The following is a 17,242-nucleotide window of genomic DNA, read 5'->3' as shown; positions in this document are numbered from 1 at the left end:
ACGACAAGTATATGCAAAAAAAGCCTTTTTATATCTTGCATAAAAAACATAAATATTGGACAGTATAAAAATGTAATAAATATATTGACCGGGTTAATTGAAAAAATATTTCATTAATACAATTTTTTTTTTTTGTTGAGAGTTTGTCATTAATACTTAATTGTATTAATGACAAACTCTCGTCTGCAATGGTACTCCGCTATCTGTATTCGTGCGATAGCGTCACAAAATCTTATCAGCCCGCACGCCTCATCGATAACAAATATGCAGATAAAATGATAAAAAACATGAGATTCTAAAACTTTATTTTTAAATTTTGGCCTCGCTTTTATTAAACATTAATAAATAATAATAATAATCATTTAATGATGTTTAACTTACGTGCTAAATAATTATTTATTTATTACAGAAATACATACATTATCCTTACAGACTATGCCAATATGATAATGTCGAGAAACATTAAATAAACATTAAATATATAATATTAAACACATAATATACACAATATCGCTACTGTATTCACTCTGCCAACATATAAATATGTAATATAAAGTAATTATGCCTAAAGTAATGCAATGCAATGGCCTAGGCTTCAGCGTGCATCTCTTGTCCTGTTCGATCCCCGGCTGTGCATCAATGGCCATTTAACATTCGCTCGAACGGTGAAAGAAAACATCGTGGCGAAAGCAGTGACGCTACAATCTTGTATCAGATTCGCCTCAGATTTCTGTAGCTGTTTAATTCTGATCATGTGGCAATCTAGTAAGCAAGACACACAACGTCGACTTTTTGGGTCTAAGGCAAGCCGGTTTCCTCACGGTGTTTTCCTTGCGCACACAGAAAGAAAGCCTATTGGCGCACGCTGATGCCACTATACCAACACTGTACTTGACCCTTAGTATTTCTTTTTCCTTACTACGATTGAATGAAAGCCCGTTGCTTCCTTAATAAACGTATATGTACCAAATATGTAGCGCAACAAAGTGTTGACAAACAAAATAAATAAATATTGTTTACTAAGTCTTCTCGTTGGAAAAGATAAAGAAAACCACACTTACGTCACAACTTCCTTACCGATGATTATTCAATAACACAATTGATGACTAATTGGACGCCCATCAATTTGTCACCTTGAATGAATTGTCACAGTTTGTGAAGCTCTGACCTTCGGCAGGTTGGACTAGTTGAAAAAAGTGTATTGTTAATATAGAGCGAAAATGTAGTGATGTGTTTGTGAAATAATGGTTTTGCGGACATTTATTTGTGCGTTACACGTTCTCGCCGTGTTAGGTATTGTTTGTTTAGACGTATTTAATGTCCCAAGTATTATTGTGCAGGTTGATGTATATTTGGAGGTTAAATGCCGAAAATATTATTTTTATTGAACAGTTGGCGACAGACGTGTTTGGTACGGTCTTTTCTTGAAGGATTCTAAGTTGAATTAGTTCGAAAATACTTCAGTTGGTAGCTGGTAATGGTCCACATAGTTTTCGATCTTTTTGGCATGACCTTTCGTATGATAACATTTTGTGCTGTTATCATACGAAAAAGTATGTCTTTTGTAAATATGCATGAATGTATCAAGGAAGAAATGAGTGTTTATTTAATTTATAACAGCTTGCCAACGCTCGGCACACTGATACAAGAACAATAAAATACAATGTTTAATGTGAGAAACACTTACAGGCAAACATAACATACACGAAGAGATAATAAAAAAAAATAAACAAAACAATTGAATTATAAAAACTAAACGAAAATCGATTTTAAGTATTAGGGGTACAACTATGGATATCCAGAACGACCTGGTCGTTTGACAGAATCCTGAATCTCGACATTAATGTCAAAGTCAAAGTCAAAAATCATTTATTCATATAGGTAACACAATATACACTTATGAACGCCAATAAAAAAGAAATATACATTAGATGCTTCTAATTTTGCATTTACTGCCAGTTCTCAAATCAAGGGCGTAGAACGGAAGAGAAGAACGGGCAATAAACTCTCCGCCACTCTTTTTTAACACAATAATAATAATCTATTACGTCTGGTTCCTATATTAAAATTAAACTAGAAATAAAAAAGAATATTAAACTATTACCACTGGTATTTTGTCATAGTGACTTCAATGAAGACTACTAATATTTTATACGTAATCTTCAAACACTTATAAATTCAAGTAAATCATGAAAGTGTATCCTTATATAATGCTAAATAATAAAAATTCCTTCGATAGTGTTAAAACATTCAGATTGGTTATTTATATATTTTCAGAATTATTATAATTATATTTTATTACAATTTCCTGACACATTATATACAATGCTAATCTAGTTAGTGACAATTTCAGAATGGCGCGGCGCCCATTGCGAAATAGACGTGGACGAATGTTTGGAGCAACGCGTTGACTGCGGACCTGGCGTTTGTCGAAATCTGCCTGGATCATACACGTGAGTACTTAAGATTATAAACTTCTTTACCATATAACACATTCGAGAGCTATGGTGATCCTTTATGCATTTCATGACATTGACAACGTCTAGACCAATTTTAATTTAGGCAGCACAGAACTAAGTGGTAAACGAGAAACAGAAAAACTTTAGTCACGGGTTTTGGTAGTTAGTAAATAGAAATGAATCGTAAAATTCACCACAAATTCGGAGGTTTTTATGGAAAACTATAATGAAAGCAACAATAAATGTTTTATGTGTGTGTTTGATTTAGCTCTTTACCAGCTAATTAATTTAGCAATAGTGATAACGTGGCTATTTACTACCATATGTGTATTCATTTATTGGACTAAAGTTATTCGTAATAATAATAAATCGCAAAACTGTTTCCTTAAACCATTCCTGTTAGGAATTGTCTACATTTGTGTCTTTTAACATTTTTAAATCAAAGATTATAAATATTTTTTCTACTAACAATAATAATATTGTAATTTTCTTGATATCCCTTTTTGCAACATTATTTATCCTTGTATTCCAGGTGCGAATGTGAGGCAGGCCTATGTGGTGACGGGTGCGCCCTAGCCGATCCTTGTTACGAGGTGTACGACGAGGGCGGGGCCAACCGCACGGGCCCGTGCTTCAACGGCGGAGATTGTACGCAAAGGTGTACGAACGTTACGGACTATATCTGTGATTGTACGCATCCCGCTACTGGCAAGGATTGTGCGCAGGTAAAGCACCCAAAAATCACTTATATAAAAAACATTTATTTTGCATAATGTATATTGTAAGTTAATATTATTAACAATATTTTGGATAGGTTAGAATAATAAATATGGTAACACTTAAACTAAAAGACATGCACGCGACAGCTAGAATATGTTTACATAAAAAAAGTATTAGACAAACAAATAACTAAGATTAAACAATTCTCTGGTATGCCGTGATGGGCTATTCCACATGACGAGCTCAGATCGCAGCTGGAAAAATTCTACCTAGAGTTGTCAAATATGTCATTAAAATAAATAATACAGTTCAGCCGGTCATCAGGTTGGACTCGCCCATAAATATCACGAGGTTATTTCCGGCGGGATACGCCAAACCTAGACATAAGTTTAAGAAAATAAAGTCCCTTTTTAGAAAAGGGGAGATTTGACACTCCCCTGCTGCCTAGTTTCTCGGCCTGCCTGATAGGCTACTTGTCCTATGTATAAAAAAAAAAACTAATTCCCCAATTTGTGTTAATTTGCAGCTCCTGACAACAGACGAAAACGAAGGTGCCGATACCACGACGATACTCTTATCGGTGGGCGGGGCGCTCTTAGGGGCGTTGATACTTGGCGGAGTGATCGCAGTGTTGGCTACGCAAGCCCGACGCAAACGTGCGACACGCGGTACTTATTCACCATCGGGACAAGAGTATTGCAACCCAAGAGCAGAAATGATGCATAATGCGCTGAAACCACCCCCCGAAGAGAGGCTTATATAGTGAGTCTAATATTTTTTACATAGTAATAATAATAATTAAAAATTAAAATAAATTTAATAAGTTTGGTCCCTGCAGCGTACCTTTAATATAACATATGGCATAATTTCCTCGCCTGTATATTTAGACTCATCATAATAATTTAATAATTAGAGCAGTGTTGGTCTAGTGGCTTCAGCGTGCGAATCTCATCCCTGAGGTCGTAGGTTCGAGCCCCGGCTGTGCACCAATGGATTTTCTTTCTATGTGCGCATTTAACATTAGCTCGAACGGTAAAGGAAAATATCGTGAGGAAACCGGCTTGCCCTAGACCCAAAAATTCGACGGCGTGCGTCAGGCACAGATTAACAAATGATAACGAAACAGATATCTGAGGCCCAGGCCTAAGAAGGTTATTATTAAGGAAAGGCCATTGATTATTAAATTAAATAATTAGAAATGTCTTCATCTTTTTAAGTTTTAACAAAGATTTAATGGATAAGGGTTTTTTTTTGGATATAATCTTTCCACTGCTAAGGCCTGTTAATGTAAACTTAAATTAATATTTTTCAGATCTAAATAAAGTGCGAGCGAAGCCGCGTCTGAACCAAATGTCGATTTGTGTAAACTGTACCTGTGTGTGTGAGAAAGACAGAGATATGGGAAAGAAAGTGACATATTTCTCGATACAAAGACACTCATAAAAGCTTTAAGACAATTCATATAACTCTGAGGATGTGTTGTGCAGTCGGACATATTTTATCACCAATTTTTTTTCCGAACTTTTCTTATAACACTTTCTAACTTAACATGTACTTAATTATCCGACTGTACTTATTGAAGTGTCGTGTGCGGGATTAACTGTGTAGATGTAAGTAAAACAAATGTATTCAAAACGACTCTATAATTGCATCGTTAGACAAAATATACTTTTTGACAGTTTAATAGTTAATGTATATACGTATTAAGTACTTATAAGCAGACAGCCTATCGGCGATTGTCCATTTTATTCTATATATAGGACATTTTTGGACACTAAAATTTATTATGATATACCTTCATAAAAACTAAAATCTAACTCTTTTGTCCCTTTCTGTCATCTTTTGTTTGCTCTGTGATGAAAAGAGATGGAAATAGTGCAATTGGACTGTTTTAGTGAAAATAATAAAATAAAAAAACAATAAATTAATTGTCTCCATGAAAATATGTCCAGCGCTCTAGATAGACAAGAGCCGAATTTGTTCCATACAAATGTCACGTGACTATTTGAATCATTCCCATAGAGTACATATTAGAATAACGGATTATGTCTTAGTATTTTAAATATAAAAACCTATTTCGATAAGCGTAGTCGATGTGGATCAATTTAGATATTTCTTCTGTGACCTAAATTAATTCTAAATCGTTGAATTTACTTCAGTCTAAGACTCGTCTAGTGGTTCTGCCTTACTTTTGTATGTCTATATGTATGTATATACAGTACTAGTGTAAGGATAACGAAAGCGTGGAAATTCTAAATTATTTGATAGTGAAGGTGCTCGCACGCGTTACGTCCACGTGCACGTCTCTTTTTTATTAACTTCTGGTACAGATTAGAGATCTGGGTATACAATTCAAATGAAATGACACGCAATTTTCAACTTTGAAAATTATACAAGTCTTATGTAGGAAAAAGAGTGGGAAGAGTTGATAAAGAAGAGATGGGTTGCGTCAAGGATGGCGACGGGCACCAGTGCCTTAAACAGAAGTCTGTATATTGAGAGATATATTCAAAAATTATATTACATAACATAGGCATAATTAATGTAGTATGCGAGAATTTAGAACTATCACTGTTCACTTAACATTTTAAGATTCTCGTAGGATTCATAACTCAAGTAAACCCAAGCTTATCGGATCAGGTCACTAAAATATAACAACGCTCGGTCTGATAAGTTTGTGGCATTAGTGGCTAGTGTCCTAGAAGTACATTAGAATTTAAGTGATTTGCATGTCTCCGCTATGAACAAAATATAGCCACAAATTAGTTAGTTGGCCCTAAAATTCTGGTTTTTATATAACCAACTGTTTTTGTAATGTACTTATAAATATGTACTTAATTAATGCTAAGTGATTATCTTTGCTCAATCATTTCTCGACATTCCCATATTGTGATTTCTTCAAATTAATTGTTTAAATATTATGTTTTATGGTCAATATTAATTTTTCTTACCTTTTTACGTATTAATTTAAAGGAAATGTTACTATGATGTCGATGTTTTGTGATATTTTCATATTTCGCGTCCGAATTAATAGTTAATACTACTTTGGGCGGTATTTTATTTGTAAATATATATTATTTATTAATACAATAATTAGTGCAAAGTGTTGTAGTCGTATATGTACTTATAATAATTAAGACACATAATGTCATTGTAACACATATAAAATAATCATAATTATTAAAAAAATAAAATCTTAACCAAATATGTTGTCTTGATAGTATCAACATTTTTGATATATTATAAGTATTTACTCTGTGTCAGAATTACATCTGTCACGATGACAGATGTCAAACTAGTATAGTCTAAGTCGAGGCAGCTGCCTGTGTTTCGGCAATGTTACCGTCCACACGAAGCGACTATTATGTATTAGCCACAAGTTTATTGGCCTTTACTCATTACTTACTAAACAATAAACTTATAAACTGATTTCGTGTTTTTTTACCCACCATTATACAAATATAAATTATCATATTAGGTTGGGGAAAAAGTATTTTATTTTTCTTTTCATTTTTAATATTATGACAATAGTTTTGACTTTATGCCAGTTTCAAGTTAAATGTTGGGATACTACACGCGAGAAAAAATAAACACAGGGATAATCTAGTTAAAAACAAAATATGCACTTAAACATATTTCATCTTAATATTATTATTGTTTAAGAAAATAAAATATGGTAGAGGTCACCAATATCTTCTCCACACTGACAAATATTACTATTAACAATACGAAGCCTTGCTGTTGAGGTGTACATACATGTGCTAAACGCATTCTTCAAATGATAGAAGTGACCATTTTAGAAGTTTTAATCTCATAGAACCATGGTTTACTGGGGATCCTGGGTTGAATTTCAGCATAATGTTTGCCTTTGAACTCGCTGCTTCTCAACCAAACATCATTCCATGAGACCAAAAGATGGCTTTTGGGAAGAGCAGGTAAATCATGACAATAATTCATGTATGGGATTATGTCTGCTACCTTTATAGCTTCTTTGGCAAGCTCATCAGCTTTTTGATTTCCTTTAATCCCAAAGTGACTTTCTTTGAGAACATATTAAAAGCTTATCATGTATTTCGCAAATAATAGGATAACAAAGTTTCATTTGGAAACGAAATTTTTCTATAGTTTGTAGTGCACTTTTTTAGCCTGAAAATATGATTTTTCTTTTAGATTTTAATAAAATAACTAGTTCAAGCTTTTAAAAAATATTATATAAAAAAAACAATCATCAACAGAGATTTTTGAGGTATCTGTAAAAATATAATCCTAACCATTCCAATTTTGTTCCTCAACGCTACATCTTGCACCTTCAGATTTCCACCTGTTTCGGTCCCTTCAGAATTCTTTAGGCAGTGTCAGGTTAACATCACGAGGGGACTGCCAAAACCAATTGTTGCGGTGTTTGGATCAGAAACCCCAAAATTTACATAGCAATGGGATCCCTACCTCCAAGATGCCAAAAAGTTATCGAACAAAATGGTGCCTACATACTTTAGTTAAATGTAAATAAACTATATTAAAAAATGTTGTGAATTTTCTTAAAAAATGCGTAGAAACCTTCCCCAACCTATTATGAAATTAGCGTTTTGTCATAGTGGCCATTTTGACCTCAAATATCTCTTTGATTAGGAATTCAATTTTTTACAGCTATTTAATCGTGCATTTGTTTTTCGAAAACCTCGAAAAGATACCGCTGCTATGTGATAAGCTTGCTTGCTTTTTTGAGTTCGTCGGTATTTGCCGCCCTATCAGCGTTGAACCAGTGCTGGACTTGGCACCGATCGGCACTGCAGCTAATGAAATAAACATTGGACGTTATGGTATGATAAGCAATACCAACTGTATTGTGTATGTGTCGATAGGCTCGCAATAAAACTTCATGGCAGGCATCCCCAGATGTATACTTGTTAATCCAACTATCAGAATTAAAACGTATGAATTTGATTAAAACTTCTTTTTTCATGAAATAAATAAAACACTATATAGCTCTAAACACGTCCTTTATTTAAATACTGCACAGGCTGTATTACAAGACATATGATACAATTCCGCCGCCGTCCCATCCGCCTGTCGGGAAACACATCGCAATACACGTTACGATGTACTTAGCGACCTTACTCAATAAATTAATTGTACATTAATACTGAATACATAATTTCAACACGATAAATAACATGTAAATGCAACCGCTACGGTAGCCACGTCTAAAAATGTCCAAGTCGGGCGGCGGGCAGTTAGCTTTATAGGCAAACCTCAAGCTTTCGCAAAGGATTGACAGATCTCGGTATAAAGCTTCAAACCCTATTTAGAAATATCCCGTCGTAATATTTTCCATATAACGTGATCCTTCATACGAGCGAAATCATCTAATCTAGAGAACGTGGCACAATCTAGATGTAACAATAACGTATCAACCTCTACTATATTCGAATACAGAATTATCAAATTCGTCAGAATTTAAAAATAAATACATAGAATAAAACTTGCTTTAGTCATTATTTTTTTGTATTGAAGTTTGAAAAAATCGAATTTTTACTATTTGTAATCAATCAGTAGCTTATTTTAATATGTCTATCTCGCTCGCATGAAGGATCCAGTGTTTTTGGCACAGCTGAGCCATCCCGCCATTGAAATATTAAATTAAATACATATATGCATATATTTAGATCATTATTTATCACTGTTTTAATAATTAAATAGTAATGTTAAATGGGGGTTTGAAAAAAATATATATTTATGTTTCAATCACAGAAATTTGACACTTAAACAAATGAATTTCAATTATATCGTAGATATACTAAGTTATTGTAAAATCAGGGCTTACTGATAAAAGTCTACATGTATTTTGTCCTCTAGTGGCAGTGAAAAATCAAAAAACGCAAGCAAGCGTATTTGATATTGAATAACTCAGCCTGGACTGGAGGACTTCGAAGGTATCAGTTCGTTTGGGAATAACAGTCTCATTTTATTCAATATAAAGGCGAATTTCATATCTGATTAAAATCAAATAGTTAAATTATTTTATGACCAATTACAAAAGTGGCATTTAATAATAAGGAAGTCCAATTCTTATAATTTTTACAGTATCAACTAACATTTTGTGGACTACCCTCAATTTCGATTTAAATTACTAAGGGATGACGTCCCAGTACCTAAACTAACTACACACTGACTTAGCACCGTCATGTGAGCACTCGTTCTGAAGGAGAAACTGGAGGACTGCAAATTACTTAGAAACACAAATTCGTACAAAATGGAAGCAAAGAATTATTTATATCCTTTCAATAAGCATAGGAACACACAAATTGTCGTATTTTACAAAAGTGAATAAATAACGACTTCATCACTCGAACTGCCATCAAAAGGTTCATAGCACCTTAAACTCATCTGACCTAATACAGGAACTAATTGTTTTAGAAGCGATATCGAGCTGACCGAATAAGTTTAAAGCACTACATCGGCTTAAGGAAATGCGTACAATTAAGTAAAAACGTAGGGTTAAAAACATTTAAAAGTTCATACAAATAAAACGAAGATATATTTACATAATAGGCATGTCCCGAGCCGAATATAATACACATAGTAAAACATATGGCATAAATTATAATACATTAAAAAACAATAAATATGTCGTCTCGACGGTTTATTTACAGGAGGAACGTTCTATACAATTCACAAATACCACATTCACGTGTCAATACACCTCAACTTAAAGCATTGCCACCGCATTAAAAACGCTTTTATCGAGAACACTTGAATAGGCCAGTTGACGTTTAATTATATGACAGTATTTTTATAATAAATAATGATATTACAAAATACGCATCACTAATGTAAAAGACTAATTAAATAATTAACAATAAAATTAAAATAAATTTATGTGTTAAATTTAATATATAAGGGATCGTCGTATTTAATGTCAAATATAACTCCATTTCCATACAAACTCAATAAAGTCAGCTAGCCCATTCTACATTTAACGTGAAAATAATGTTTTTAGAATATCGACAATAGTATGGTTATCTGCTCGTTGTCGATCACAATATTTGTAGGTTTCCTTCTTATACCTTATTATAAAACGTAGATTCAAGTAAAGGATTCGTTACCATAGTTACTGTGACTTACTATGAAGTCGTAACCATGGCAACACAATCTTTACTCCACATACAATATGGTTATTGGCAAATAATACAATTGTCTCTCAAAAAAGCATTATATTAAAGCCAGCACTCATACGCTTTCGACTATCTCTGTTTTTATTAGGGAAATTATAGAGACAGCAAGCTTTTTCGTTTTTGCGTCAATAGATTGTCGGCATGTCCCATACACTAACACTTATAAAGCGTTGCAAAAATATTTGTTATAGTTCACAAAGTCCTAGGACTCAAGCAAAATGAACACTAAGCGTCGAATCTTTCGTCAGGTATCAAGTGTCAGGTTTGCATTGCGCGCGCAGAGTCGCACTTTCACATCGTTGGCTACCTGACACAAGATTTAATTTTATAATTGTGTATAAAAAATAGATGTGTGTATGTGTGTGTGTGTGTGTTGAACTCCCATAAGTTATAAACAATTTGATAATTATTAAGGCAAGTAGTGTCTACCAACTCGAAACGATTATCGTTTCGTCAGACATTGACATCTCAACATTGTTTAAAAATCGTAATTTAAAATATCAATATTTAGGAATAATGCCTCAAGGCTTCAAGAAGTGTTCAAGATATCAATAAATTCTCGCCTGCGCTTGATTTTTCTGACTTGCAATATGGACGGCGTTCCTGTTTTTAATATAGAACATTTTGCAAACTGTCTCACCCGATGTTAAGTTATCCGCCGCCTTTGGACACTCACAATGCAAGGGGACTCGCTAGTGCGTTGCTGGCCGTTTAAATATTGGTAAGCTTGCTTGCTATCTTTTTTTGAAGGACTCAGTGGAATTGGTTAGGAAATACTTTAAACGTTGTGGTTTCCAAGAGGGTAAAGGTTAGAATGTGATGAAATAAGTAAATGTGCAAAGTGTATAAGGAGTTTAGCTTCAGTCCACAAACTATGAACTTATAATTCGTGTATCTGATCACCTGTGGTCCCTCGGGTGTGGTCTGGGATGGGGGTGTAACACGACACGTTGGTAATCTCGTCTCGCAAGTTGTCTTGCACGCTGCCTCGAACCTAGTTCCGCCGTTCCTTCCGGGGTTATGAATAGCTGGAGACCGGAAGCTGTAACATCAAATTATTTATTAACACTTCGTTACATTACAATATGAAAATCAAACATAATTAAATGTGTAGGAGGGCAACTGGCGGCCTAACCGCTTTCGAGCGATCTCTTCCAGGCAACCACTGTGAGTAAAGAAAAAAATAAAGGAATTAAATTATTTGTGATGCAAAAACCAATACGTAAAATATTCAAACCCCCAAAAATATCTTATACCAATTTGCAGAGGCCATATTTATTTACTAATTATTGAAAATTACAACAGAAATTCATATGACGGTGGAAACATAATTAGTATAATTTTTTCTGTCCTGCATTGAGGCAGCATTAACTTGCATTATAATAATTATATTAATCTTACAAATAAATGCTTAAATACACAAAAATTCATCTCTACTCTACCAAATATAATTATAAAATCATTATAAACAAATAAACTTATAGATTGGTGAATAAAAAACTTTTAAAAAACATTGAACTTTTTTGACTATATTATGATTTTCGTCTTCGGCATTTGTTTAGGATAATTGTTTTATATTTATTAAACATGGTCACAGGTACACTTGTTTTTTAGAATATTTTTTTCCAGATATTTTTGAAATATATGAATAAATATAATATACATACTCTCGGCCGGATCCTCTACGGCCTGCTTAAGATCGGTAGCGGAGATGATCTCCTCGATCAGGGACTTAGGGTTCACACGGGTGTTCTCCACACGACACGATACCGCATGCTGTAATTCACAATTTCATATTATTTAATTTAAAAACATTTTGAAGTTAATTATATAGTAAACTACTGAGGACTCAAGTAAAGTTTTAAATAACTTAATTTAATAAAATGAGAGAAAGATTATTAATCCGTAAAGTATATATAAATAAAACATGCAGAACATATATATATATACAGTCAAAATCTGGTATAACGACATCCAAGGGACTACTCATATTTGGTCGTAACAGCCGATGACGTTGTTATTAAGTAGCTAATACATGGAATTCCGCCGGGACCTTTGACTTTGGTCAATATAACCGGTATGTTGTTCTAAAGTCTAAATGATGTCGTCGTAAACGGTTTTGACTGTATATATAAATTTAATTGAATTTATATACAAGCTTCCGGTAACTTAAAAAGCATTCCGTTATATTGCATATTCTCAATCTCTTTTATAATAATCTCTTTTTTAAAAAATATATATTAGTTGGCTATTCTTGAGTTCATCGGGTTCATACAGACAAATAAACTTTGTTTTATGAGACGAAACTCAAAGTTAAGCAAATAAATATTTTTTTCATTCTAAATTTACCTGTGTATCGTCCTGTACGGGCGGTACAGCGACTCTTTTCCGTCTCTCGAGTGCGGCACGCGCGCGCTCTAACGAACCAGACTCAGACGCAGATGCGGTCAATGACCCCGAAGACGGATTTCTGCAAAACATCATTTTATTTGTTTCATTCATTTGTATGCTTTATAAGATTTATAGTCAACCATATATATATATATGTATTTAAGAGAAAACACTTTTTGAACGGAATGAAGTTATGTATTATTATTAACTTCAATCCGTTGAAAAAGTGTCTACTTTCAATGTGTAAAAGGTATATTAATAAAAGACAATACTATGTAAAACAACATTTAAATCGCAAATTATTTTAATTACGAGTTTGTTACATTTTATGAACTGAATACTTGAATTTGTTAAATTGGCGATACGAACGTGCTTTCTAAATGTAAATAACGATGATAAACTTTCACTAAGACTTATAAATAAAACAATTTGGAATTAAGTAATAACGGTAAATTAGTTATCATTACTTTGTTTATCGAAACCTTTTAATCCGTTTAGTATCAATGAAAATAATTTTCCGTGTCTTGCATTACATTTTAAATTATAAAACGCAATAGAATTCTAGAACGACGATCATAAAACTCCCATAAAACATGAGCTGTAAGTTTAAACAGATTGTTTTTATAACAAAGACAAAAGTGACTATTACTACAGACTATCATATAGCCTGTTTATTTGTAGATCTATTAATTTTGGCAAATCGAATAAACCACTAAACGATTTTGAACTAATTTGTCTTTAATGTTTTATATATATTTACAAAAGCTGCCGATACCAGCGCCATTTCTCCGACATATAAACATAGAAAATTATAAAATATATAACTTAAATCGATGTTACGTTTAAAGCACATTAATCTGAAAACATGCATCTAAAGCTCCAAACGTGCACCGCTTAAGCAAAACACATGCAATTTCTTATAAAAATAACATAATGCAGAACTTAAAAGACCATAAGTTACATAAGTTACAAGACCAATGTAAAAAGCACCTGAAATTAAAACGCAATATAGAGCAACAAAATCACGAGACAACATCTATGAATACTGCGCTTCAACACTTTTTTTTAAATAATTATAGGTTGTAATATAGTTTTCATAGTAAAACAAAAAGAAAACTAATACTATACGTAGTAGGGTCGACTTAGATTAGAAACTAGCACAAAGTAATCCTATATGTATTGGACATACGGAGGTCATAGCACTCCTATATGTGTCAGTCTTGATTCTGAATCTTACCTTAGTGAAATATTACGTAAATTAATTTATTTAAAATAATTTCACAAGTAACTAATTATAAATAATGTATTCGAGTTTTATTAATTAGAAGTAAAGAGCTTGTATTGAAGCGCAGTTTATATGTGTACTGACAATGTGGCAGATGGCCTGTGCTGCAGTGTGCAGGCACCGCACGACGCACACGCACGTCCCGCTTCCGCGCCGCACTCGCGTCTGCGTCCGCATTGGATACAAACGTTAATATATAATATGAACTAAATTTATAATACATTAATGTTACTTATAATTAAAAGTCAACACAGGTTTAATGTTATCAATATTTAATGATGAAGCCTGCAATAAAAGAAATTTAACGTGTTATTCATCCACTAATGAGTATTCCATTTAAATTATACAATCACAAATGAATTTGAAGACCATGAGAACATTCCTTGCATCCAAGCGCGTCCAAACCCGAAGCGGTTAAGTGAAAGGGAAAATATTAGAGAGAGATAGTAATATCCACAACCGTTTTGCGGGAAAGGGAGGGGTTGGGAGAGGAGAGGCAAGCACGCGGAACTCACCTTGCACATACGGCGACACTGTGCCTTAGAAGTTCCACCTCTGACTTTGGGGTAGACGTCATCTGCTCATTTAGCGCCCGGTTGGAGACACTCCTAAACCTATGCCTCACGTCTATCTTCTCCGTCAGATCCTCGGGCTCAGATGGAATGCAATAGAACTCATCTTCTATGCATCCGGAGAGCCTGTTTGCGACTAGAGAGTTCTTTCTATGCGCGAGAGGCGTTAGGAAGGGAAAGTTTGTGAACAACTCCTCATTCTTTTTGTTCTTCTCTATTAAAGCTGGAATAGTGTTGAGCGACTTCTGTTTCAGAATTTGGAAGTTGGTGAGCGGTTCTACGACTGACGATATTATCGATGCGGCTCGTCTCTTCTGATCGAAGTACGTGGGCATCGTGAATGAATCGTCGTGGATTGTGCTGTCTGGGGTTTTGTACTCTTCGCTAGGGGGGGAATGGATGACGTGCCTCGGTATGACGTCAGGCTGTGCCGTGAGAGTAGCGTTGGGGGTGAGATAGGGTTCTGAGATGTCAGAGGGAGGGGAGAGGTAAAGGTCAGAGGTGTCAGTGAGGGTCCGTTCTATGACCAGCTTGGCGAGGCCCGCGTGCTTGCATCGCGGGACGTATACTGTGGTCGTCGTCCTCGTAGTTCGTTCCACGCGCACGCTGGGACGGGGAAGGGGGGACAAAATAAACATAATTTAAAAAAAGCTAATAAACAGGCTCGGATTAGTATCGTGCTCACTCTGTTATACGAAGCTCGGACTGTACAGCGGAACTGTATACCACGACGAAATTTTCACGCCCCCCGACCGTGATACATTTCACAATCATGCTCTCTCTTACTTTAACCATTATACCTTGCAAATTTACTGACATTAATAATATGTCCAATATGTTTTATCATTAATATAAATTGAACCTTAAAATTTCAACCTAAAACCTGTTATTACCTATTGTGATGTGGTCTGTCAGGTGCGGAGTCACCTTCGGAGCTCTGCCTCGAGTGAGCAGACGCAGCTGACACGGAACTGCCGTACCCTGATGCCTGAAAAATTTAAGTAGCAATTTAATAATAGGAATATAATGCAAATGAATATTTTATCTGAAAAACAGTATTGGTAATTTATTTTTAATAAAGTACCACTAAGAACTTCTATAATTGATATGTCGTTTGCACATTGTAGACAATGAACGACGCAGACGGTAACATTAGAAACATTTCTACTTTTAATAGTCACAATATAAATTATTTTAAATATATATAAATAAATAGGATTCGTTTACCAGCATTACCTTGCTGCTCATGTCTCCCGAAGTGTTGGACGAGTTACGAGAGTGCGTGTGCGGGTGTTGATGGCATTCGGCGCACGATCCCGATACTACGGTTAAACCTGTAAAATATTGTATCTTAATAAAAATAAAATTTAAAACGCGACTTGATAACACCAGAACTAAACACGACGTTTCCAATGCTTTTCTAGTAGTACTTATGTAATTAAGTCTTTTTTTAATTGAAATATACCGAATACGTGATTGTTTATATGTATGAAAATTTTCTAATTATTTATATAGAATTCAAAATCACATGTACACATTAAAATCTGGTGGTTTTTTAAATATACAATTCACTAGCTATAGCGTAGTATATCCGATTCAACTATTTTCCAAATGACAAAACTTATAAATATAAAAGTAATGTTATAAGTACATGTAATGAAATTATTACATTTCTTAGATTAGATTCTTCAGATCATTAATTATCTATTATGTGTTAAATGACGTTTCATTTAATGTTTTGACTGTGGAAAATATCTATCTTGTCATTTAAATTTTTATTCGAAGATTTTTTGTTAGACTTTAGGATTTTAAAGGTATTAGACTAAAGTGATTGTTTTTAAGTAAAACAACAAAGTCTAGATATTGTTTCTATAAATTCATATTTCAGCAACACATTTGAGTTTCATTCATGATATACCCTTAGATTTATCTTTCAAAACATTTTTATTCATCGTGCTTTCACCAGGAAATGTTATTCAAAACAATTTTCGTTTGATCAAGTTGTAGGTGTGAATTATATTAATTCTTAATTACTGGACACGACTTTTCACAAGGCAACATAAAATATATAAGCATACAGACAGGGTGCGTTATACTATATGCAGATAAATAAACATATAAACTTACATCACACTATATGGTTATGGAAACCGCATTACAATCTGTTGCGTAGTTTAAAAGTTACAGAAGACGAGAGGCGACATTATACTATGTAAATGTTATTTTAATTAAATTACCAGGACAATCTGGAAGAGATGTGGGCGGTTCCTCATTGTCAGGCGAAGGTAGGTCACACGATGGGAGGGATGATAACGGCTGATTGTGGCTACCCTCTGTAAGATAAAATGTTAATGTTTAAATAACTTTATTTCTCATTACAAAATTATATTTTATTTACATGAGAAACTAAATATTATGAGCGAGATACACGTCCCTATTTTAGTTCACTACATTCACTTTGACATGCATTTTAATGCCCCCTTGAATCTGTCAAACTCGCCAATATTGCGAATTTTAGATGGTTATTTTAGTTCAGATTTGTTACGGTGCAGTTTTCTTATAAGTCTAGGATTTTAAATAAGGCTTTATTACTGGAAAATACCTTAACAATGTAACATTAAGCCGAGCGCCCAGTATCTT

General features: G+C 33.9%; 2 protein-coding genes across 7 annotated transcripts in view; one reads left to right on the top strand and one right to left on the bottom strand.

Moving 5' to 3' along the window:
* LOC123713317 (protein crumbs) overlaps window positions 1-6,608 on the top strand; it is a 55,217-nt gene extending 48,609 nt beyond the window's left edge. Inside the window, exons 41-44 of one of the 2 annotated variants that reach the window (XM_045666923.1) lie at window positions 2,354-2,453; window positions 2,992-3,184; window positions 3,706-3,941; window positions 4,492-6,608. In XM_045666923.1, the coding sequence (XP_045522879.1) occupies window positions 2,354-2,453; window positions 2,992-3,184; window positions 3,706-3,941; window position 4,492 (530 nt within the window). In that variant the 3' untranslated portion in view covers window positions 4,493-6,608. Of the gene's footprint in view, window positions 1-2,353; window positions 2,454-2,991; window positions 3,185-3,705; window positions 3,943-4,491 lie in introns of those variants that run through there. The other variant, XM_045666927.1, reaches the window with a different exon arrangement.
* A 1,554-nt stretch (window positions 6,609-8,162) lies between these two features.
* LOC123718748 (protein FAM102B) overlaps window positions 8,163-17,242 on the bottom strand; it is a 60,955-nt gene continuing 51,875 nt past the window's right edge. Inside the window, exons 6-13 of one of the 5 annotated variants that reach the window (XM_045675749.1) lie at window positions 16,840-16,935; window positions 15,830-15,936; window positions 15,496-15,590; window positions 14,546-15,208; window positions 12,704-12,824; window positions 12,022-12,130; window positions 11,258-11,396; window positions 8,163-10,661 (exon numbers count right to left, since the gene is read on the bottom strand). In XM_045675749.1, coding sequence (XP_045531705.1) covers window positions 10,658-10,661; window positions 11,258-11,396; window positions 12,022-12,130; window positions 12,704-12,824; window positions 14,546-15,208; window positions 15,496-15,590; window positions 15,830-15,936; window positions 16,840-16,935 — 1,334 coding nt within the window. In that variant the 3' untranslated portion in view covers window positions 8,163-10,657. The remainder of the gene's footprint in view (window positions 10,662-11,257; window positions 11,397-12,021; window positions 12,131-12,703; window positions 12,825-14,545; window positions 15,209-15,495; window positions 15,591-15,829; window positions 15,937-16,839; window positions 16,936-17,242) is intronic. The other 4 variants (XM_045675558.1, XM_045675659.1, XM_045675837.1 and 1 more) reach the window with 4 other exon arrangements.

The sequence above is a fragment of the Pieris brassicae genome, chromosome 1 (genome assembly GCF_905147105.1).
Source record: "Pieris brassicae chromosome 1, ilPieBrab1.1, whole genome shotgun sequence".
NCBI lineage: Eukaryota > Metazoa > Arthropoda > Insecta > Lepidoptera > Pieridae > Pieris > Pieris brassicae.
This window is presented reverse-complemented; position numbering and strand designations above follow the sequence as displayed.